Source organism: Fusarium fujikuroi, chromosome FFUJ_chr08 (assembly GCF_900079805.1).
Source record: "Fusarium fujikuroi IMI 58289 draft genome, chromosome FFUJ_chr08".
Taxonomy (NCBI): domain Eukaryota; kingdom Fungi; phylum Ascomycota; class Sordariomycetes; order Hypocreales; family Nectriaceae; genus Fusarium; species Fusarium fujikuroi.
In genome coordinates this window covers 1,364,058-1,388,761 of record NC_036629.1, presented here as the reverse complement: position 1 = coordinate 1,388,761, position 24,704 = coordinate 1,364,058, and the positions used below count along the sequence as shown (strand labels likewise).

The following is a 24,704-nucleotide window of genomic DNA, read 5'->3' as shown; positions in this document are numbered from 1 at the left end:
GACCTTTAAGATCTTATAATTAAAGGCTATTAGCTTAATATAGTTAATATTATCTATATACTTTTAGGCTAATTTAATTTCTATAACTATATTATAGAGGTTAATATAATTATCTTTATTAATAAATAGGTTAATTAAGGGGATTATATTAAGGTCTTTAGTTAGATAAGCCTTATTAAAATTAAACTATAGGCTTTTTCTAATAGGTATTATAATAAGGCAGCTATAGTGTTATTAGTAATTGCAATTAAAAGATATATAATTAGGTTAGATAACTTACTGTATATTAAATAATTAAAGTATAGTATGTTATAGGGGTTAATATAAGACCTTTAAAGTGGGGTAGCAGGAGAAAGATTCTAACTAGCTAAAAAGTAAGGCTTTTTAACTAAATTAAATGCATTTAGGTTTAGGCTATAATTAAGGCAGCTAACTTAATAATATTAACTTAATAAAGCTTTACTACTTAAGAGGTAAGGAATATTTAAATTATAATAGAGTTTAAAGATGCTTAAATACCTTTTAGGGCTAATATATAAATTTAAAAAAAAAAAAATTTAATTTATAAGTTAAGATTATAAAAAGAATTATTAAAATTTAATAAAAAAAATATTTAAGATTAATATTAATATTAATACTATTTACTTTAAGATTAATAATAAAGATATAATTAATTAATTAAATAGATATATTTAAAGTAGTAAAGAATAGAAGTTAATAAAAAAGAAGTATATAGTTATTAAAAATAAAAGTATTTTTTATAAAACTTAATAAATAATTTAAACTATTAATTAAGATATAATACTATAGCTAATTAATAATAAAAAATTAAAAGATTTAATAGTAAATAACCTTAATTTAAACCTTTACCTTTAAAATAATAATAAATTAATAGCATAAAGGTAAAAACTACTTAAAATTATAGTTAGGCTTAATAACCTAAATAGTTATATTATAAAAGCTATAGTTAATATTAAATCTAAAGGGAATATTATCTTTAAGAAAGTTATAAAAGACTGTAAACTAAAGATAATTAATATTAAAACTATAATAATATTCTATATAGGTAATAAACTTAAGATAATAGGCTAAATAAAGGCTAAGATATATTTAATAAATATTTAAGTCTTTTAGTAATTCTTTATTACTTTAATTAAAATAATAATATCTTTTATTTTAAAAATACCTTTTATAAAATTAATATAAATAATATTTAATTATTTACTATAAAATAAATTAATACTATTAATTTACTAGCTAAATAATATAAAATTTATTACTTTTATAGTAAAATTAATTAAATAAAAGCTAATATAAACTAAAACTAAAAAATTAATTAATTTAAAATAAATATTAACTTTATTATTAAATTAAAAGTTAAAAATATATTAGGCTTAAAAAAGGATAATATCCTATTATTAATTAAGGCAATAAACTATAAATCTATAAATAAAGTTATTAAATTAATTACTAAAAAAGAGATAAAGTAATATAAAGAGGTTTTTAAAGCTACCTTTAATAAAATTAGGCAGTATATAAATAAAGCTATTAAGAAAAGGAAAGAAGAAAAATAAAGTATAAATAAAAATAGAAAGGTAATTACTATTAAAATTAATATAATATATAAATAAAAGGAGGTAAAAATCTATCTTATAGATAATATACCTTTAGATAGTTCTATCTTAAATAGTAATCCCTTTTAAAAAGAGAAAAAGTAGGCTAAAATTAAAGATATACTAAATACTATAATAAAATATATTAAATAGATTACCTTTAAGTTCTCTAAAATTAAATAAGGTTATTAATTAAAAAGAAAAAGGCTTTTAATACTAAAAGATTAAATAAGTAATATATTAATAAATATAGAATTAAATATATTCTTTAAGGTAATATATAATTAAAAGGTAGCCTTAATATAAGACTTCTTAAAGTATAGGTAGCTAAATTTAATTATTATTTCTCTATAAGTCTTAAAGGTAATTTTATATAAAATATAATAAATAAAAGATATTTTAATACCTAAAGGTTATAAGGCAATAATTATTAAGCTATTAAAGAAGTAATTTATATATAAAGTATTAAAAAAATTCTATAATATCTAATAAAATGCTTAATTTTTAATTATTAAAAAGAATAGTAATTTCTATTTAATTAATTTTATAACTTTAATAAATAAAGTAACTATAAGGGATAGCTTATTATTACTATATATAGATAAGTTTTTAGTAGATTTTACTATATATAAAATTATTTTATTATTAAACTTCTTTTTAAGATATAATTAATTCCCTTTTAATAAAAAAAGCTAGAATATAACTATATTTAATATATTAATAAGGCTATTAAGGATATATAATTTACCCTAAAAAGTAATAAACTTAATAGCTTAATTTATAAAAAAATATTATTTATATCTTTAAAGACCTTATCTTAAAGGTCTATAAAGCTTTCCTTAATAATATTTATATTAAGAGATTAATTACTACTTATAATAAAAAATAAATTGCCTTAAATATAAAAAGGTATATCCTTAAATATTTAATTAATATTAATAAAATTCTCCTTAATATTAAGCTATTAAGATATATTATTATAAAAAGAAAGTTTTAATTCTACTAAAAGATAATAGTTATAGTAAAATACCTCTATAGTATATATAAAAGAGTATTTAATAATATTAAGGTAATTAAAATTATAAAATAAAAGAAATATATTAATATAAAAGAGATATAATTATTTCTAGAGATTATTAAATACTATAGGTAATAGATTTATTACTTTATTTAAATTATTAAACCTTTTATTAAATTACTTTAAAAGGATATTAAGTTTTTATAAAGCTAGCTAAAGTAAAAGGTAATAAATATTCTAAAAGAGAAAATTATTTAATTACCTTTATTAATTACTTTTAACTATACTAAAGAGGTAAAAAAGGTAATCCTTATAGTTAATATAAGCTTAATTAGTTAAAGTATTATATTAATATAAGTTATTAAAGAGAAATACTATTTAATATAGTTTAAATTAGAATTATAAAATAAGGCTAAGTCTATATATAATATAATAAAGAGAAAGTATTAAATAATATTATATATATTTTAAAAGTTAAAAGGGATAATATATAATATTAAGTTTACCTTTAAGATTAATATATAAGTATTAATATATTAATTAAATAGAAAAGTAAATAATATACTTAAATTATTAATCTTATAATAGATTAGCTATTTATTTCTCTTTAACTTTAAAGTTTAATATATATTAAAATTAAAAAATAGAATTATTAATAGACTATTATATAAGCTAGCTAAACTATTTAATTAATTAAATATTAAAGTTAAAGAGAATATTAAAGACTTTATTAACCTTTACCTTAATATAGTTAAGATTAATAAGTTACTTAAAATCCTTAATAGAAATTATTTACTAAAATCTAAATACTTAGCCTATTATCTATTAACTTTATAAAGGCTGCTAGATATAGTAGACTTTTAATATTATATTTTAAAAAGCTAAAATAAGAAGTTCTTTATTTATAACTATTAACTCTAGAAGTATATATATTAAAAATAAAAGTAGCCTATATTAATTAAAGAAAACTCTATAATTTAAAAGGAAGTAATTAGGCAGTACTATAAAAGATATAGCTATAAAGGATATAATATTACTATTAACTTAATTTAAAAAAGATATTTTTAAAAAAACCTTTAAAGAGATATTATTATTATAGTTAGGTTATATAAAACTTAATAGAAGTATTATCCTAAAAGACTATAAAAGATAGTTTATTATATTATATTATATAATCCTTTTATTAAAATCTATTTTAATACTTAATATATATTAAATAATTAAAGATATAAGTATTTACTTAAGGCTTAATATAATTTAATAGAATAGATTAAAGTTAAGCCACTAAAAGCCTTATTAATAAAAGTAATAGCTAGATTTATTAAGAGATTAATTTTATAATTTAAGATAATAATAATTATAGTAATAAATAGAGGCCTAAAGATAAAAAAGGAATTACTATAGGTCTTTTAGTAGTATAAAGTAAAGACTATTAAAACCTTACTATATAACCCTAAAGCTAATAGCCTAAATAAGTATAATTACTATATATTTAAAAAGGTCTTAAAGAAGCTTAAATATAAAAAGAAATATACTTAAGTAAATAACCTTAAATATACTTTATTTATTAAATAAATAGCTATAAAAGGATTTTATAGATTTTTACCTTTTTACTTAATATATAGCTAGAAGCCTATATACTCTCTAGAGGTTAAATAGCTTACTTAATAATTAATTAATTAAAATAAGGTTTATATACTAAAAGAAAGGCTTAAGGTATAAATTTATATCTTATAGATAAAAGGAGTAAATATAAAAAAAGCTAAAGTAAAGATTATTAAATACTAAAAAAAGGCTTTAATTTTAAAGAATAAAAAGCTTTAATATAAAGTATAATATTAGCTATTAAGAGTTAAAGACCTTATTCTTAAATATAATATACTATAAGTAAATAATATATTAATTAAGTATAAAATAATTAAGAAATAGAATAATCTTTTTTATATTATTAAGTATTACCTAAAAGCCAATTATTATTTACTTTAAAAGTCTAGTATATTAAGGCTATTAAATAAATTAATATATAAAAATTAACTTTAAAAGTTTATTAAAGATAAGGATAGTTAGTAAACCTATAAGAAAGACTTAAAGCTATAGAAGAAAAGAATAAGCATTAAGCCTCTATAAAATCTAATTTTTAGTGCCTTAAGTATAAAACTGGCTAATTATATTAAAAGGAAAGTAATTAAGTTAATACTATTAGCTAATTTAATTATTAATTTAAAAAATAAAATTAATAATAGTAATAAAGATAAAGAAGATTTAAATATATTAAATTTAATATTAAATCTATATAGAGGATTAAAAATATACTTTAAGGTATAGCTTAAAAGGCTTTCTAAAAGAGAAAAAGATATCTATAAATTAATTAATTAATTTTAAATTAATTAATAAAAATCTTAAAAGCTTTAATTTAAAAATAATTAAAATATAAAAAGTAAAGTTATTAATATTAAAGGTATTTTATAGTATTATACTTTTAATAAAAAAGGAAAAAATAAATAATAATATAAAGAAATAAAATACTACCTTTATAAAAAATAATAAAAAGAATAATATTAATATAAAATAGAGCCTATAAACTCTATAAATATATATTTAATTATAATAAAAAAGAAAGATAAATTTAATATAAAATCCTATAGACTTAAAGAAAAAATATAAACTATAACTAAAATAGGGAAAAGATATTAAATAAAAATACCTTAAAGACTATAAATAGAAGATTAAAATTAAATAATTAATTAATATATAGGAAAGATAGCCCTTAAATAATTAATATTTTATTAAAATAAAAAAGGTAAAGTTTAAACTTAAGGAAGATAAATTGCCTTAAATATGCCTTAAAAACTTAAAATCTAGATTAAATATTACTTAAATGCCTAAATAATATATAAAATATACTAAAAATATACTTTTAATATTTTAAATAAATATTAAATATATCTTAAATTTCTTAAATATAGTATTAAAATTATATATTTTTAAGATATAGACTTTAAAAGTATTAAATAAAGTAAGATTTATTATAAAAAAATAATATCTTTAAAATAAAAGTATTAATTAATTACTTAATTTTATATTTTTATTACTAAAAATTAAGTCTTTATTACTTAAAGATACTTTATTTTTTATTTATTATTTAATTAATTATAAGTTTAGTATTTTTTATTATTACTATATTATTTAGTTTATTATCTTAAGGTAATATAGTTAATAAGTAAGCGCTGTAAATAAGTAAGCGCTGCACTTTCCTTAGCCTTTTTAACCTATAGCTTAAAAGCTTAAGCTATAATTTAAAAAGGCTTACTTTTACTTACTAAATTCCTCTCTAAATAACTTAAAAGCTATTTAATAAATCCTTATATTATAATTGCCTTTACTATATATACTATAGTGTTAACTATTTAATTACTTTAACTTTCTTTAATTACTACTTCTTAATAATTTAGCTACTATTTATATATTAATATCTATTTAATTAATTACTTATAATACTTCCTATATAGTTATAGTCTTTCCTTTCTATAATTTAGTCCTTTTTACCTTATAGTGCTAGCTTAATATTTTATTTATATCTTAAAGATTATAAAGCTTAGCCTTTAATAAAATAACCTTATATATAATTGCCTTTATTGCCTTAATAGCTAACTTTAAAGCTTTAATAATAGACTTTAGGGAGTTATTATAATGGCTTTTAATTTACCTTTTAAGGTATTTAAACTAAAATTAGGCCTTTATTACTATCTTTAGGGTCTTTAAAGCCTATAATATTAATAATTAAGTGGCCTCTTTAGGAGATATTAAGGTCTATAGCTATATATTAAGCTTTAAGATTATAATTTCTAGATTAAAAGAAGTAAGTCTAGCTTCTTTAAAACCCCCCTAAATATTACTTTCTATAAAGGTAGCTTTAAATATAATATAAAAGGTAAAAAAGAACTTAATTTTAGAAATATAAGTTATAGAGTATTTAATTAGATATTCTATTTTTTAGCTATAAGCCTTTTTTAGTGGCCTAAAGCATCTAATATTAAGAGGCTAAAGTAAATAAGATATATAAGCCAGTATATAAAGTATAATAATCTTATTTTCCTTATAATATTTCTTAAAATTAGTTAAGTAATAGCTTTTATAACTATTAAGGATTAAGAAATAATAAAGATTAATTAATTAATTAGTTATAAATTAATTAAAGTACTTTAATTACTTAAGACCTAGCTTATTATTTATCTACCTATTTTAGCTTATTATAATAACTTAATTTAGTAGGAGATTATATTTTTAATATTAATTAATAAGGTAATATTAGCCTATACTAATAATAAATAGTATAATTACTTAACCTTTTATATTAATTGCCTAAATTATAGTAATTTATTTTTAGTTTTTAGGCTATATTAATTTTAGCCTTCTTTATATTTTTAAACCTATAATAGCTATTCTGGCTATAATAAGGCCTATTATAAAGCCTATCTTATTAAAGTTCTAGATATTATTTAAATAGATACTATACTTTATAATTATATTTTATATAAGCCTAAACTAGCTATAAATAATAGTTAGATCTTTATATTTAGCTCTTTAATAGTTATATCTTTAAAATAAATACATTTTTAGCTTTAGTTATTGCTTTATAAAGTTATAAGTCTAATACTTACTAATAGGTAATATATTACAGTTAGCTAGTAGAGAATTAGCTATTTCTTCTATAAAATATAATTATAAGGGAAATCCTTATAAATCTAAATTAAGAATAAATTAAAGTATTATCTATTCCTCTAAATTAAATAGTTTCTGCAAATTTAAGATAGAATTGCATTATAATTAAATGCTATTTTAGCAGTAATATAATTACCTCTTATTAATCTTATAATTCTTTATAGCATATTAAATATTAAGTTTAGGATTATTTTAAAGGGCCTAAAGTATAAAAAAAGTTCTAGCTTTATTTAAAGGTTATGGCATTTTTAGTTATTAAGAATTATTTAATTAAATAAAAAGTTAGATATAAAAGGGAAAAGTGCAGCACTTACTTATTTACGGCGCTCGCTTATTAACCACGTTATTATAGGCTACTAATTAGTAATTCTTAAAGAAAATTAAAGGTTTAATTAACTTATAAATATTTAGTAAGATTTTTTAATTTATTAAAAAAAACTAGCTTAAGTAATACTATCTTTCCTTAATAAGAAAGCCTTAAAAAGACTAAATTAAAATTTATTAATTTAATAAATAAAAAAATAGTATTAATTATAATTAGCCTTTATATTTTAAATACAATTAAAATATTAATTACTTTAAAAACCTTTAATTAAAATATAATAATAAAAAGGCTAAAAGATATATTTATTATTTTAATTAATAGTAAAAAGGTAAGAATTAATATAGTTTTAATATATCTTAAAATTATAAATATTAAAAGAATTAATTAAAAGGGCTTTAAAGTAAGGCTTACTTTTTATAAGCTTAAAAAAAAACTAGCCTTAATAATAAGTAAACTTAATTAAAATATATATAAGCTAGAGTTATTAATAAGTATATTTAATAAACTAATTAATAAAGGTAGTATTACTTTAACTAATAACTATAAGTATTTTTTTTTAAAAAATAAAAGTAAATTTAATAGTTAGTTTTAAAAAGCTAGAAATAAAGCAATATAAAAGTTTAATATATAAAGGATATTATATACAGTTAAGTACTATATTAATATAGATTTAAATATTAAAAGAATTAAAAATTTAAAAAATTAATTAATATATAAAGAAAATATAAAGAATAGTAGCACTTATAAGTATATAGATAATAGAATTCTTACAATCTTTAGTATTAATTTAAATGCTATTATATAATTACTAATAATAATTAACTTTAGAGAGGAAATTAGATTTATAAATATAATACTTAATAACTACTATAAAATTTAGAAAAGTCTTCTTTCCTTTCTTTAGGAAATTAAGACTATTAAGGGCTTTAATAAATATATTAAAAGGTATTAATATTAAAAGATTAAAGTAATAAAAGAGATTAATTAAATAAGAAATATTAAAAGAAAATTAAAAAATAAAAAAAGGAAAAAAGTAAAAATAATAAAAAAAAGGATTTTAAATTTAAAATAAAAGCTTTTAAGTATATAATAAAGATAAATTACTAATATAGCTATATAAAAGGTTTTTATAGATATAAAAAGCTTTTTTTCTTTTTTTTAATTTCTTTTTTTTTCTCTATTTAATATATTACTTACTTCTTACTTTATTAATTAATTTAACTACCTGCCTCTATACTTTAAAATTACTTAAAGCTATTTTTAATCTTATAACTATACTTACCTTTAAACCCCTACCTTAATCTATACTTATATAATTATAAATCCTATAACTATAATTATATTTTCCTTTTAGTATTAAAATTAAAAATTTTTAATTATTTAATCTTTTATTTATTAAGCTTAAGAAAAACCTTTTTTATTACCTAAATAACTTACCTTATCTTTAAATTAAATACCTTCCTTATCTCTTACTATAGTAATAATATTTAATAATAACTATCTATATAGTAAATTAGCCTCTATAAGTAATAAAAACCTTAATTCCCTTAAGATAAAGGACGTAAACTTTTTACCTTTTATACCTAAAAATAATAATAAGTATTACCTTTAGTACTTTATTAATAAGTTAATATAATACCCTATTATTTATAGTAAATATTATATTAAAAATAATAAGGAAAACCCTTATAATATTAAGAAATACTTAAATATTAATAACCTTTACTTTAATATAACTTTAATAATATAGTTTACTATAATCTATTTATAAAAGAATTAAGGAAACCTTTTATTAATATAAATTAATTCCTTAAGATATAATATTATATATATATCTATATAATATAAACTTATTATAAACAAGGCTTTAATATTATATAGTTTTAAGACTTAAAAGATTAATAATAATATTAATATAAATTAGGTAAGATATTATTTCCTATTAATTTAGCTACTTAAGTAAATAAAATAGAATTAATATATTAATAAAAAGGCTTTAATATATCTTTTAATTATAACTTTATATAAAATAATTAATATTTACTATATCTATAATTAAGTCTTTATTATTTAAAGTAATAACTTATTTATTAATTACCTTTTTTAATAAGTTATAATAGGCCTAATAGATTATTACTATAAGAAAAAGCTTTTAAATAGTATATTAAGAGTTAATATAGATTTTAGCTATTATATTTTTTTTATAAAATAAAGATAAAAAGTTACTAAAAGAAGGTTTATTAGCTTTTTAATTTACTTTAAGAATACTAAATATTAAGTCTTTATTTTATAGAACTAAAGGTATAGTTAATTATATATCTTTAATACTTATAAAAAAAGCTAAATCTCTTATATTAAGGTAATTATTCTAGCTTAAAGAAAGTAATTAATAATTTATAGTATTTTATATAATTTTAACTACTTTATACCTCCTTTAATATATTAGCCTAATTTTAATAGCTATAAATTACTATCTATTTAATCTTTTAGTCTAGCTATATATATTTATATTAAATTTAAATATATAACCTTAAATAGATTTAAACTATTTATTATATTAAATATTAATAATAAAAGAGACTTTTTATAATAAAATGACTACTTTAAATATAATAATTAAATATTAATCCCTTTAAAGATTAAATAGCCTTAATATATTTAAGGCTAAAGAGATCTAGCCTATACTTTAATTAAAGTTACTATTTTTAAGAAACTTAAAATAAAGAATATAACCTACCTTTATTAAAAAAAAGGTATTAATAGTAAGCCTATAGAGGCTATAATATTAAAAAAACTACTTAAATAAATTAAACTCTTAAAGTAAATTTAAAATATCCTTTAGAATTTAAATACATTTAATATATTTAGCTACTTTAATAGATATAACTATATCTATATTAAGAGGCTAAATCTTAAGATAAAACTAAATTAAAATAAATATATACTTAAGGTAATTAAGTTAAAGTTATATAAAGAAAAGCCTATATAAAAGAAAGAGATATTTTATAAGATAATCTTTTAGCTAAAATTAATTAAAATAAGAGATATTTAAGCTATTAAACTTATAAAAATTAATATAAATATTTATAAAAGTATATTAAATTTTAATACCTTTATATAGTAATTAAGGCTATAATAAATAATTAATTTATTTAATTAATTAAGACCTTTTATATAAAGATTATTATCTATTTTTATTATTAATTAAAATTATAATTTAAGGTTATTAATATATATAATACCTTTATTACTAAAGGTCCTAGTTTAGTAAGCCTATATAATAACCTTAAGGCTAGCTTTAAAAACTTCTATATTAAATACCTTTTATTAAAAAAGTAAGATTTCTATTTAGTACCTTATAACTTTAAAGAATATTAATAGTAACTCTATTTAATACCTTATAACTTTAAAGAATATAGCTATTAACCCTAAATCTATTAAGGTTACTTTAATAAATTAACTAAAGTTTAAGAATTTTATATTATTACTAAATCTAAATAATTACTTAAGTTTAATCTTATTATAGAATTAATAAATACTTTAAAGCCTTAATTTATTCCCTTTACCTCCTTTATTACTATTTATTAAATAAAGTCTTAAGTTAAGTATTTAATTAAGCCTATAGCTTTTTATAATTTAAAAGCTAGTAATCTAATTAAACCTTTTATTAAGGTAGCCTATTATAATAGTTATAATTAATAAACCTACTATTATTAAAGATATATTATATATATATTATACTAAAATAATTAAAAAAAATAAGAAAACTACTAAAAGAATAATTTAAAATCTTAAAGCTTACTTTTAGGAGATAATTATTAAACTAAAGTTATAAAAGCTACCTATTTAAGGTATACCTAATTATCCTTTTTTCCTAACTTTAAAGACTTAGGCTATATTTATTTCTATAAGGTTAATAAGACTTAATTAATAAAATAATATCTAGAATTTAGTAATTAATACTTTTTAACCTTTAATTTAATTAAATTAAACTTATAATAAATAGAGAATAATAAAAAACTAAAAGTAATAAAAAAATATAAATATTTATTAATATAATAAAATAGATTATAAACTTTATTTAGGTTAAGATTAATTAATTAATTAATTATAAAAAGACTATTAAAGAGAAAAGACTTATTATATATATATAATTACTTTTAGTAAATTACTTATTTAATATAATTTCTTAAGTATAAAGGTATATATTAAAACTATATAAAGACCTATATAATAGTTATAATAAGTATTTTAAGGTAAGAGGTTTAGCCTTATTAATAGGGTTAAAAGGCTATTTATAGTAATAGATATAAAGAGATAGATTTCTCTTAATATCTTAGTTTTAATATACTTTTTTAAACTAAATTTTATACTTTTTAATCCTTATATTTAATATTATTAAATTAATTACTTAATTACCTATTTAATAATAAAGACCCTATTTTAATTAAACCTTTATAGCTATATGCACTTAGCTTGCAATTAAGGCTATTAGAAATTATTATCTTCTTATAGTCTTTTCCTTATTATTACTCTTTACCTTTAAAATATAAAGACTAGCTTTTTAATATAGCTAAAAGGGTTATTATAATAAAAAAAGTTATTAAGAAATATTAATTAAAATAAGATCTTAATAGAGGTTTATATTAATATAAAGTATAAGTTTAATATAAAGTTAAAAAAGGTAATTATAGACTATATATAAGCCAGGTTTACTTAAGGTTTAATTAGGCTAGCTAAAGTTATTTTAAAACTAGACCTCTTATTATATAATAAATTTAAAAAAATTATAAAAAAAGGACCTATCTTTAAGTCTCTTTAGATTTATTAAATTAAGCTATAAAAAGGAGATTTATAGTAATAATTAAGAGAAATAGCCTGTTTTATAAAGTAGCTATAATAAAGGCTTATTTAAAGGCCTAAAAGATAGTTAATTTTTAAGTCTTATTAATTAAGGCTATAAAAAAGAGGTTTTAAGAGATAGCTTTAAAGATAGTTATAATAAAGAGGTCTTTATAACTAGCTATAATAAAGGCTATATTAGCTAAAGGGATTAATTTATTATAAAAGGCTATAAAATTAAAGTCTTTAAAAATAGTTATAAAAAATAGTTTATTTAATTAAATAATTAAAAAGGGTTATTTAAAATAATTAAAAAGTTAAAAATATTAATAAATCTATTTAATTAAACTGCTAAAAGGAAGTCTTTTAAAATAATTAAAAAAAAGGCCTATTAAATATAACTATTTATTTTCCTTAATTTAATAATATAGGCCCTTAACTTTATCTCTATAAAATAAAATATCTTATTATAGAAATTACTTATTTCTATAAAGCTTATTAAAGTTAATTTTTTAAGACTGCCTTTTTTATTAAAAGTTATAAAGTTAGTCTTATAAACTAGCTTTTTAAAACTATAAGTCTTATTAAAGGTTATAAAGTTAATTTTATAAAGTTAATTCTTTTAATTATAATTCCTATTAGCAGTTTTAAAAGTTAGTTTTAAAGGACTTAAATTAGGCCTTATAAGACTTTTCTTTTTAATAAAGGTCTTATAGAGCTAGCTCTTTTTAATAATAAATCTATTAGCTAAAATAAAGCTTTTAAAGGTATTTAAAGAGATAATTTTCCCCAGTTTAACCCACTACTTCTTTATTAATATTACTTTATCTGCTTTTAGATATAAGGTTAATTAATTACATACCTAGGCATATATATTTAATTAATAGAGGTTAATTTTACTTTTACTAACTAACTTATATAAATAGAATTAACCTAATTCCTTTAAACCTTTAAACCTTATTATTACTCTATATTTATCCCTTTACTCTTATAGTCTTAAACTATAACCAGCCTATTATATTAAAAGCAGCACTTCTTTTACTATAATAACCCTTTTAGCTATATTAAAAAGCCACTATTTATATATATTTAAGTTTAGGCCTATAAAGGCAGTAAGGAAGGCTATTTAGTCTAACTAAAGGGAATAACCTTTCTTTAAGTCTCTTTTTAATTTCTTTAAATTTAATAGCTTATAATAAACTTAATTTAAATTAATTATATTAAAATAAGGCTAATAAATTATATAATTAATTAATTTAATTAATATATAATTAAAAATTATTATTTTAATTAAGTTAAATTAATACTTTAATAAGAAGTTCTTTTTAATAGTAATTATTATTATATAAATCTCTTTTAATTTATTTCTATTAGCTCTCTATAAGGCAGGCCTAATAGCTATATTAAAGTTATAGCTAATTATATACTAGGCCTAATTATATAGCTATAGGCTATTTTATAATATTATATTAATAGCTATAATTAATAGATATAAAAAGTTAGGTTAGGGAATATACTTTATAATAGACTTAGCTTAATATTCTTTTAATTAAGGTAAAGAAAGAAGGCTAATATAGCTGCTAAGAGGTAAGTAATATTAATATTACTTAATTAAGGCAGTAATTATACTATTAAGGTAAATAAACCTTATATAATTTTAACCTTTAAGATATAGGCCTACTATAAGGGCCTTATTATTTAAGCCTTTATATATAAAGTTAATAGCTTAATAGCTTTATAAGGCTAATAGTAAGGGAAAAAAAAAAGAGATAATTTTATAAGAGAAAGGGTATATTATATAAACTATATATATAAACTTAATAGTCTCTTTTATAGGCCTAAGCTACCTATAGTTATTTATAGATATTAATAGAGATTATTATAAGGGGAAGGTTAGTCTTATAGTTAATCTTAAAGGAAAGAAAGGTTAAAATAAAAGAAAAAAAAGTTAGTTTTAAAGAGTTAAAAAATAATATATTAAAATTAGCCTTTAAAGATAGAAGGTCTTAAGGCTAGTTTTATAAGCTAATTTTAATAAATAAAAAGAAAGAAAAAAAAGGTTAGTTTTAATAAATTAGGCTTAAGCTTAATAACCTAACTAAAGGGTTAAAATAAAAGGCTTAATTAATAGCTTTTTTTAATAAAAATAAAAGCTATTAATTTAAAAAGGTATTTAATTAATAGCTTTATTAATTATAAATAAAGCTATATTTTAATTATAGTTTAATTAAAAGCTTTTTAAAATTAAATTATAAAAAGTATTATCTTTTAATTTAATTAATTTAATAACTAAATAAAACTTAAATCTTTTTTTTTATATTTATAATCTTAGCTATAAGTTAAATAACTTTAATAAAAAAGAAATATTAAATTAATAATTAAAAATAGTAATTACTACTATTTATTAAGAAATATTAATTAAAATAGGGTCTTAATAAGGGATTATATTAATATAAAGTATAAGTTTAATATAAAGTTAAAAAAGGTAGTTATAAACTATATATAAGCTAGGTTTACTTAAGGTTTAGCTAAACTAGCTAGGGTTATTCTAAAATTAAACCTCTTATTATATAATAAAGATACTACTTTTAATATAAAAATAAAGACAGAGTAATAATAGGGTTTAAAGGAATTAAGTTAACTTTATTACTATATATAAGTTAATTAGTAAAAGCTAAATTAACTTAAAGTTAATAATAAATTTACTAATTAAATATATATATTAAGGTATATAAATAATTAACTTTATATTTAAAAATAAATAAAGTAATATTAATAAAAAAGTAATAATTTAAATTAAAAAAAGCTTTTAATATCCTACTTATATTATTATAACAATAAAGATAAAATAAAGTAAAGTATAAATTAAAGCCTTTTAAGCTTTTAAAAAATATTAAATAATATTTTTATTTATATTAATTATCTATTAATTAATAATATTATATTTAAACCTTACTTATATAAGTTCTTTAAGTATATTAAACTTTTTATACCTCTTTAGGCAGTACTTATATATAAATAGAAGTACTTTAAATTTATTATTTTCCTAATAACTAATATTATATCTTGGCTTATTTCTATAGCTAAGGGACCTTAAAACGGTTTATAGTGTGTTATAAAGGGTAGACAAACTTTATAATACAGTACTTAAGGTAAAAACTATACCAAAACATATATAAGACAGTAAATAAAGCTGAAAAACCAAGTCAAGCTTCTTTATAAGGTTATTTCTATGAATTTCTGCTAAGGATTGAAACTTAAAGTGGCTGTATTGAAGTCCAAAAGCTAGAGGAATGGATTTATATGCCTTTATGCTATTTATCAATTTGGTTGACCGGACAATAATACAGAGCTCAACTTTACCTATCATCCGAATAAAAGCTTACACCGTTATTATCTCTGCCATTAATAATGATCCTTCAAAACGCCCTGTGCCCCGAGAAAGATTGCAGAGAGGACAAAGTATATACAAGCATGGCTAGATAGACTTTTATAACAGACTACATGATCTCCTATTGTCGAATATATATTTAACTCGTTAATATTCTGAACTTGCTAGCCAAGTGGAACTGTGTGCAGCATTGTCGGGTTAAAATCCAGACATGAGCGATAAGGACAGGGATAAGTCGCCAGAAGCTGGTTGTAAACGAGCTGTGGATGTCCGAGCTCTCAGGCAGGCATTAGTGTGCTGTTAGTCCTGGGAGAGAGCAGGGGTCATCTTGGCACTAGATGTACTGTACGTGCGTCACGCTCAGTCTAATTTTAGCTATTCTCTTTAAATTTTACAAGAATTGATTGCTGACGCTGAACCTATTGTCCACTATGTGAAAAAGGCATAACTATCCTAAATACAGTTAAGACAGTAGTTAGCTGTGATATAATAAGTATTAGAGAAATATGCTGAACTGCAGGCGTTGACATTATTTGTCTTTTGTAAATAACGAGCTGGAGTATTTGCGAGGTTTCATTCTTGAGCTCTACGCATACTGTGCCTTTAAGCTGGCTATTTCTCCCCGCAATGTGCATTTTGAATAAGTGGTAGAAACAGAACCATCTGTATATTCCTTGAATATTCTTAATAGATATAACTCCTGAGGTTATCTTCTCGGCTTTATAGAACGGCTGTTTGAGATGATCCTAGAGATCTCTCAGCTTGTTGACGCCCGCCGTGAGGAAGAAAAAGTGAACAGTCAATACCTACGGCTTTCCAGAACCAGTATGAGTCGCTCCTTGCCAGGTTGCAGGCTTTGGATGCATATGAAGAAAGCACTGAAGGTCTTCGTCCCCGCCAAGAGCGCACCAGAGCAACCATGTTAAATCAGGAAGCCCTTATTGTGTGTCTCCATTCAGCCTTCTATTGAGATATGCTAGCCCACCTATAACTAGTGGTAGAACTTGAGATGCGCATCTATAAGGTAATACTGATCTTCTATGCCCTGTTTGTTAGCGACCTGCCTTACCGACAGATGCTTCTCTGGCCTGGCGCTATGATGGCTTCGTGTGCACAACAACAAGATCATATTCAGGTCTTTGGAAGAGGCTTATGTATAAGAGCCTCTTAAAAAACGGCTGGCGCTGTAAAAAAAAAACAGTGCACGACTGATTGAGCTGCTGTGGAATGACACAGATCCTCGGGCTTTTGGTCCGAGGGGCTTGTGCTACATCATGACAAAGCATGACATCGGGTTTGGACTGTTTTGAGGATTATATTTATTACTCTTCAAGTGTTTATTTTGGAGGAAATATCCACGATCAATTAATGCTAAAGTTGTACCCAATGATTGCGCTACCTACCTGTACAGACCATTTTCCCACCCCATGACTGCTGCCTGTGCTTCGTATGCTTGAGAATAGTGGTCTAGAATATCTCCCTTGGTCCTTCCATCTCTAAGTTTCAGGACGACATCGAAGTCCTTGGGCCTCAAGGCTAAGTCAGAAATGAATCCGGTCTCCATGTTGAGGTCAATTTCTTTGCCTGGAGCTGGCATAATCTCAAAAGCCCAAAGGACCTTTGCCAGACCAAGCATCAAGCTCTGCCTCGCCGAGTCCATGCCTGGGCAAATTCTACGACCAGCCCCAAAAGCGTGGGTGAGTCGCGGGCCTGAGCCTTGGAGACGTGCTGGGTTATGCGCCTCATCTAGCTTCATCCCATATGGGTGATGGAGGAAGCGTTCTGGGATGAACTCATCAGGGTCATCATAGTCCTGCTCTGAGTGGTGAATGTGCCAAACATTGGCAATGACTGAAGTACCCTTGGGGATATGATAGCCTTCAAAGATATTATCCTGTGAGGGAGAGTGGGCAGCTGCTTGAGGAGCGACCGGGCGCCAGCGGTGAATCTATTAAGAGGTCAGTTGCAACTTTCCTTATGCTGTTGGATATGGTTCTGTGTACCTCGTTATAGAATGCCTCTAGGTATTTCAGCTTGGTTAGATCCGTTGCCTTTGGGGGCGCATCTCCCAATACCTCAATGACCTCACTTCTCGCGCGTTGCTGGAGCGCAGGATACTTTGCAAAGATCATCAGCCCGATCGAAAAAACTGCAAGTGAAGTATTCATAGCAGCTGATAGGATCTGGACTCCAGTCATGCCCATGTCCTTTTCTGTGAACATGGGTTCCTTTGCGCCACGCTGTTCCCTCAAAATCTTAGCCAGGAGGCTTTCCCACTCAATCGACTGGCCTTCGTCCAGAGCCGCGCGCTGTTCTTTAGCAGCACTGAGAAAAGATGTTCCTGCCAGTAGAAGTTGCTGCCTGACGTATCGAGCCTTTTTCTTCCATGCGGCCAGACCAAAAATCTCGGGGAGATAGCGAAGGAGTGGGAAAACATCACCCGCGCCTGGAGTAAGTAGACTGAGGTATTGTTCTTGATCACGTCTGAACTGCTTGACATTGAAATCATGGTCTCCCAGATCGTCGGGGCGCCGGCCGCATAATCCTAGGCATGGCACGCTCACAATCCAACATACGAGAATGTCTTCAAGGTCTCGTCTTCGCGCGTTGGGAGACTCGAGCAGCTTAACAAGTAGACGAGCTGTTTCTGCCTCGTAGACAGGGCGGAACCGTGTGATGGCTGCGACATCGAAGATGTGCGAAAACTCTCTCCGCCAGCGGGTGAGCCAAGAGCTGTTGTTGGCAAAGAGAGCAATTCTCAGGTCATCGCCCAAGATCCAATCATTATTGATGTATTGCCACGGCCGATCGCTGTATACGGCGCCTCGTTTCTCAAATAGTTCACGGACCAGGCGGCCACTGTTTAAGACCACGACATTACTGGCAGCCTTTTTGACTCCCAAGGGTGTGTCTTCTCCGACGTCTTTAGACCAAGTACTGTATGTTCGGAATGGAAAGCTTTTGTCGATCTGTAACAGATTTCCTAGGCCTGGAACTCCCTTTGGACCTGGGGGGAAGGTCTTGGGACGAAGGGTGGTGCGGATAAAGAGCAATGTATTGAAGAGAGCAAACGCAAATGAGCTATAGACGATAAAGCTTGGGGACAAAATGAGAGACAAAACGCCTGCCATTTTCTAGATTGAAACTGTGGTGCACACTCCTTGGTGGTAGCGTAAATATTTATAACGAGGTCTGTTTTGAATGCGAGTACAATGGACTTTGGCCGTCTAGTTTAAAATGTTTCTTTCAAGTTGTGAAGAACAGTTGCGTTGAGAATAATATGAATGAACAATATTGCGTTCGTAGCTCCTCGTCAAGTCAATTAATACTTCGACTCACCCACTAGTCATAAACCCATCACATAAGGCGTCCGACTGTATTGTGGTTAGCGGCGGAAAGATCATGTCGGATATTCGATCGGAGCGTGAGACTATGCATCGGTCGGATGCTCGGGAGCGTCAGACGAAAGCCGGCCCCTGTCGGTGTTTCACATATTCTGCTGGCAGATATATCATTTTGTCACTTATCAATCGGTCAATCGGGGGAAGAAGCGGTCTTGGCACCCATTCCACTAATCGCTTTACCAAGCAAGCAGATCTAACCTGTTATACAGAGGTTTATCTTAAAAGTCTTTACTGGCGCTAAAATTATACTAAGTAAGGTAAAAAAAGCTAATATCTATAAATCTTAAATTTTATATTTATTTACTCCTACTTTTTTTATCTTTATTCTTACCTTTTAAAGCTATAATTTTTTAAATATATAATAAAATTCTTTTTATTTATATTTAAATCTACTTTTATAAAAGGTTATTTTATATAGCCTTTTATTTATAAATAGTTTTATTTTTATTTTTTAAAATATCTTTTTTTATTATTATTTTCTTTATTTATAGTTAAGTAGGCTTAATAGTATTTAAATTTAATAAATTTAAATATTAAAAAAGTTTTTAAATTTTTTTAATATTATATAAAAGCTATTATATATAGTATTTATAAATAAAAGTTTCAATTTTTTATATAAAAGTATTTAGTTTTTTCTTTTTATATTTTTTTATAAAAAAAAGTAATTTTAGAATCAAAATCTTTATATAATATTATTATTAATTAATATTATCTTTTTTCTTTTTTATTAACTTATTATTACCTTTATTTTAAAATTATATAAGCTTTTTATTAAATAAATTATAAAGCTTTAGCTTTTTTATTTTATTTTTAAGTTTTTTTTTCTTTTATAATTAACTTAAGTTTTTTATTTATTATTTATATTATTTTTTTAATAGGCTTTTTTTTTTTAAAAAAAAAAGCCTTTAAAGATTAATAATAATAATTTTTTTTTATTATATAAAAAATAGGCTTAAAATATAAACTTATAAAAGTCTTTTTTATTTTTTATAAATATAATTATAAAGGAATTACTTTTTAAGTTATCTTTAAATATAATAGCTATTATAATAATAAAAAAGTATTATAAAAGTTTTATTTAATTAAATTATAGCTTTTTAATTTCTAAGAGTTTAATTTTTATAAATAATATATTTTTTTAAGTATTTTTCTATTATTATTATAATTAATTTAAGCTTTTTTATTAATTTAATCTTTCTATATTTTATTAATTTAAAGATTTTAATAATAATTATAGCTAAAATTCTAATATTTTAACTATTAAGCTTATTAAAGATATTAATAAGTATTTTTTTTATTAAGTTAATTTATATTAACTTTAATAATAATTAAGCTTTAATTTATTTTAATTTATTTTAAAGGTTACTTAAATTAAGCTTTATTTTAAAATAAGTATTAATAAATTTAAGGATATATTTATTAAACCCCAGTTTAAACTACTGCTTCTTTACTGATATCACTTTAACTGCAGCTTTTAGATATAAGGTCAATTAGTTATATACCTAGGTACATGCATTTAATTGGTGGAGGTTAATTTGACTTTTGCTGACTAACTTATATAAAGTAATAGAGTTAACCTAATTCCTTTAAACCTTTAGTCCTAAAACCCTGCTATTACCCTGCCTTTATCTTAGAACTCTATTTATAGATATATTATTCCTTTACTTTTATAGTCTTAAACTATAATCAGTCTATTGATTTTATATAATTAGGAGGATATAGTATATATATTTAGCCTTAATAATTATATTATTAAGCCACTCTTTATATAAGGCTAAGTTTAGGCCTATTAATATAGTTAAAAAAGCTACTTTTTTTATATTAAGAGGTAAGCCTTTTTTAATAGCCCTTTTTAGCTTTTTTAACTTAAATAGCTTTTTAATTAACTAAATTAAATAAACTTAATTACTTAAGCTAGCCTAATTTATATAATTAATTAAGTTAATTAAAATATAATTAAAAATAGCTATTTTAATTAAGTTAAATAGGCTCTTTAATAAGAAGTTCTTTATAATAGCTATAGCTATTATATAAATCTTATAGTAATCTTTACCTTTAGCCTAATTTAATATTAATTTAATTACTATAATAAGGTTATAGTTAGTTATATAATAGTTTTAATTAGATTTTAAGCTTTTATATATAGTAGGTATTATATTAGTGGCTATAATTAATATTAGTAATTATAATTAATAGTTAGGTTAGGGAATAGACTTTAGAAGTATAATAGATTTAGCCTGGTATTTAAATAGGTTAATTAGAGATATTTTAATCTTTTAATTAAGGTAAAAGAAGAAGGCTAATATAGCTATTAAGGGGTAAACCTGCAGGCAGTATTAATACTGCTTAGTTAAGGCAGTAATTATGCCATTAAGGCAGATAAACCTTATATAATTTTAACCTTTAAGATATAGGCTTACTATAGGGGCCTTATTATTTAAGCCTTTAAATAAAAAGTTAAAAGCTTAATAGCCTTATTAGGCTAATAGTAAGGAGAAAAAAAATATTTATTAAATTTAAAGCCTTTTTTAAATATATAAAAATATATTTTATTAATTATATATTTAAAAATATTAATTAAAATATAAATTTAAAATATAATTTTTATTTTTTTATAAAGTGCTTTTAATATTATCATTAAAGCTTAGATTATAATATTTATTTTTATATATAATATCTTTTTTATAAATTTAAAAAAAAGAATAATAATAATATATAATAAGTAAGTAAGATAGATAAGTAAGTAAGATAAAAATCCCTTACCTTATGTTAATATTATTTAATTAATTAATTTTTAATTAAATAATATATTATAATTTACTATTAAGGCTTATATTAATTTTATACTTTAGGCCTATTACAAAGACTTAAAATTAAGTTTATAATAAGCTATATTCCTTTATAATATTTCCTTTTAGACTTTTTACTATTAATCTTAAGGTTATTAAGCTTATATTAATTATATCCTTAATAATTAAAAATTAAATAATTAAAAAGAATAAATTATAATTAAGTATATTTTAGACCTAAATTTATAAGGATTTCCCTATTAATATTATAATATTAAGGAAATAATAAATTAATTACTTATTAAATATAATATATTATTAATTAATAAATATTAAACTATTAATTTTATAAAGTAATAATTAAAGCTTTAAATATATTCTTTTTATAAATATAATTATTAAAGAGCTTAATATAAAAATTTAATTATTATTTATAATTAATTTAGGCTTATATAAAATATAATTATAAAGTATAATATTTAATTAAATAATATTTAAAACTTTAATAAAACTGGCTTTATAATAAATATAATATTAAGTAATATAATAGTTATTAACTTAAAAAGATATAAAAACCTAAAATTAATTTAGCTTAAAAACTAAAAATAGGTTATTATAATTTAAGTAATTAATATAAAAAGTTAAGTAATTAATTTATATTTAATACTTATAGGCTAATATTATTTTATTAATCAATATTAAAATAGTTATTTTTTAAGTACTTAAGTTATTACTATAATATTAAATAGTTAAATAGATAATAAAATAGGCCTTAACTAGCTAAAATACTTTAATTAATATATAGCTAATTAATTAATTAATATTTATTATTTTTTAATTTTTAATAATTATAAAAGTTATTAATTTATTAATTTCTAACTATATTATAAAGTTAATAATATTATTATATTTTATATATCCCTTTATTTTTTATATTTATTATAACTATTTAATATTAAATACTTTAAGCTATTAAAAAAGGTATATAGTTAAGAAATAAAGTAATTAATTAAATAATTTATAATTTATATTTTTAAAATTAAGTTCTTTTTAGCCTTTTATATTACCTTTTAATTAACTATAATTAAATTAAATATTAAAAAGGGTTTTAAAGAAACTAGCTTTATTTTTTTTAATTTAAAAGTTATAATCTTAAAGTTTAATATATAGCTATAGATTTTAATACCTATTAAAAAGGTAATTTAATAACCTTAAATTTAGACTTTAAGGACCTTAAATATAGTCTTTAAGGCTAAATTATAGTTTAAATACCTTTATAATTAAATTAAAAAATATTATAATAATTTCTTAAAGTTAATCCTTAAAGCTTTTTAGTCTTTTATAAAGGCAGTTATAAAAAATATATAAAAGACTGCCTTATTAAAGGCTAAAAATTAAAAGCTTTATAAAGTAAATAATATATTTAGCTAGCAATATAAAATAAAAAGGATATATCTATAAAATAAAAAGAGCTTAATTATATAAAAAGGTTAAAATTTAATTAATTAAATAAATATAAATATATAAATATTAACTAAATTATTAAAAAATAATAATTAAAAAAGATTAATAAAGCTAGATATTTAATAATATAATATATATAGTAAGATTAAATATAATATAAAGACCTATTAAGTAATTTTAAATGCATTTAGTAATAATTATAATAATTAATTTTAATTAATTAAATAGTTTATTATATTTTTATTATAATTTATCTTAAAAAGGTTAAGATTTTTATCTTACTTACTTATCTGTTTTACTTATTTATTATATATATTATAGAAATTACTTATAGAAAATAGCTTTTTAATTTAAATTACTGTTTTTTTATTAATATTACTTTATTTATAATTCTTAAATATAAAGTCAATTAGTTATATATTTCAGTATATATATTTAATTAGTAAATATTAATTTAACTTTTACTAACTAACTTATATAAAAGTTAACCCAGTTCTTTTAAACCTTTAAACCCTGCTATTACCCTGCCTTTATTTTAGAATTCTATTTGCAGACATACTATCCTAGCTTTGCTCTTATAGTCTTAAACTATAACCAGTCTATTAATTTTATAAGGGTAGTTACTAATCCCTGCTTGCCGGTAAAGACTTTTAAGACAAACCTCTATAAGATATATTTATATAGCTACTATCTACATTGTCCAGGATTATCCGCCTCTTTATCTTTTCACCTTTTACAAACCACCCACTAAACACGTCGAGCAAGTTCTTACACCCTCAGGTTAAGATAAAGTCCATGCTTGATGGGCACTGTTGAACTTGTATTAGAATGTTGTCTACGTTTGAGCTATAGCACATATGGATATCGATGATGATGGACCTTAGCTGCAACGTTTACAATTTAGTGTAAGCACCCAATGTTGCTCGAACTGTTCGAGTTCATAACAGCGCACTGCTTAAAGTATTACGATTCATCCCCTTGTCATTAAGAGATAATACTTCCAGCATGCTTCACTAACAGTCAAACACATAATCCAAAGGAAATTAGCAGTGATTTTATTTTCTCATTGCTGCATAAAGCGTGATATCTTAATTGGTCTGCTAGTTAAGATAGTGAAAATATATCTAGTTTTTACT

General features: G+C 21.3%; 1 protein-coding gene; it reads right to left on the bottom strand.

The window, feature by feature from the left end:
- Positions 1 to 17,310: 17,310 nt before the first annotated feature.
- Positions 17,311 to 19,042, bottom strand: FFUJ_12244 (related to O-methylsterigmatocystin oxidoreductase; the record flags this gene model as incomplete). XM_023581826.1 has 2 exons in its annotated part: positions 17,311 to 17,859; positions 17,915 to 19,042. The coding sequence occupies 2 exons, from the start codon at positions 19,040 to 19,042 to the stop codon at positions 17,311 to 17,313; spliced, it is 1,677 nt and encodes a 558-aa protein (XP_023434460.1).
- Between the last annotated feature and the right edge of the window lie 5,662 nt (positions 19,043 to 24,704).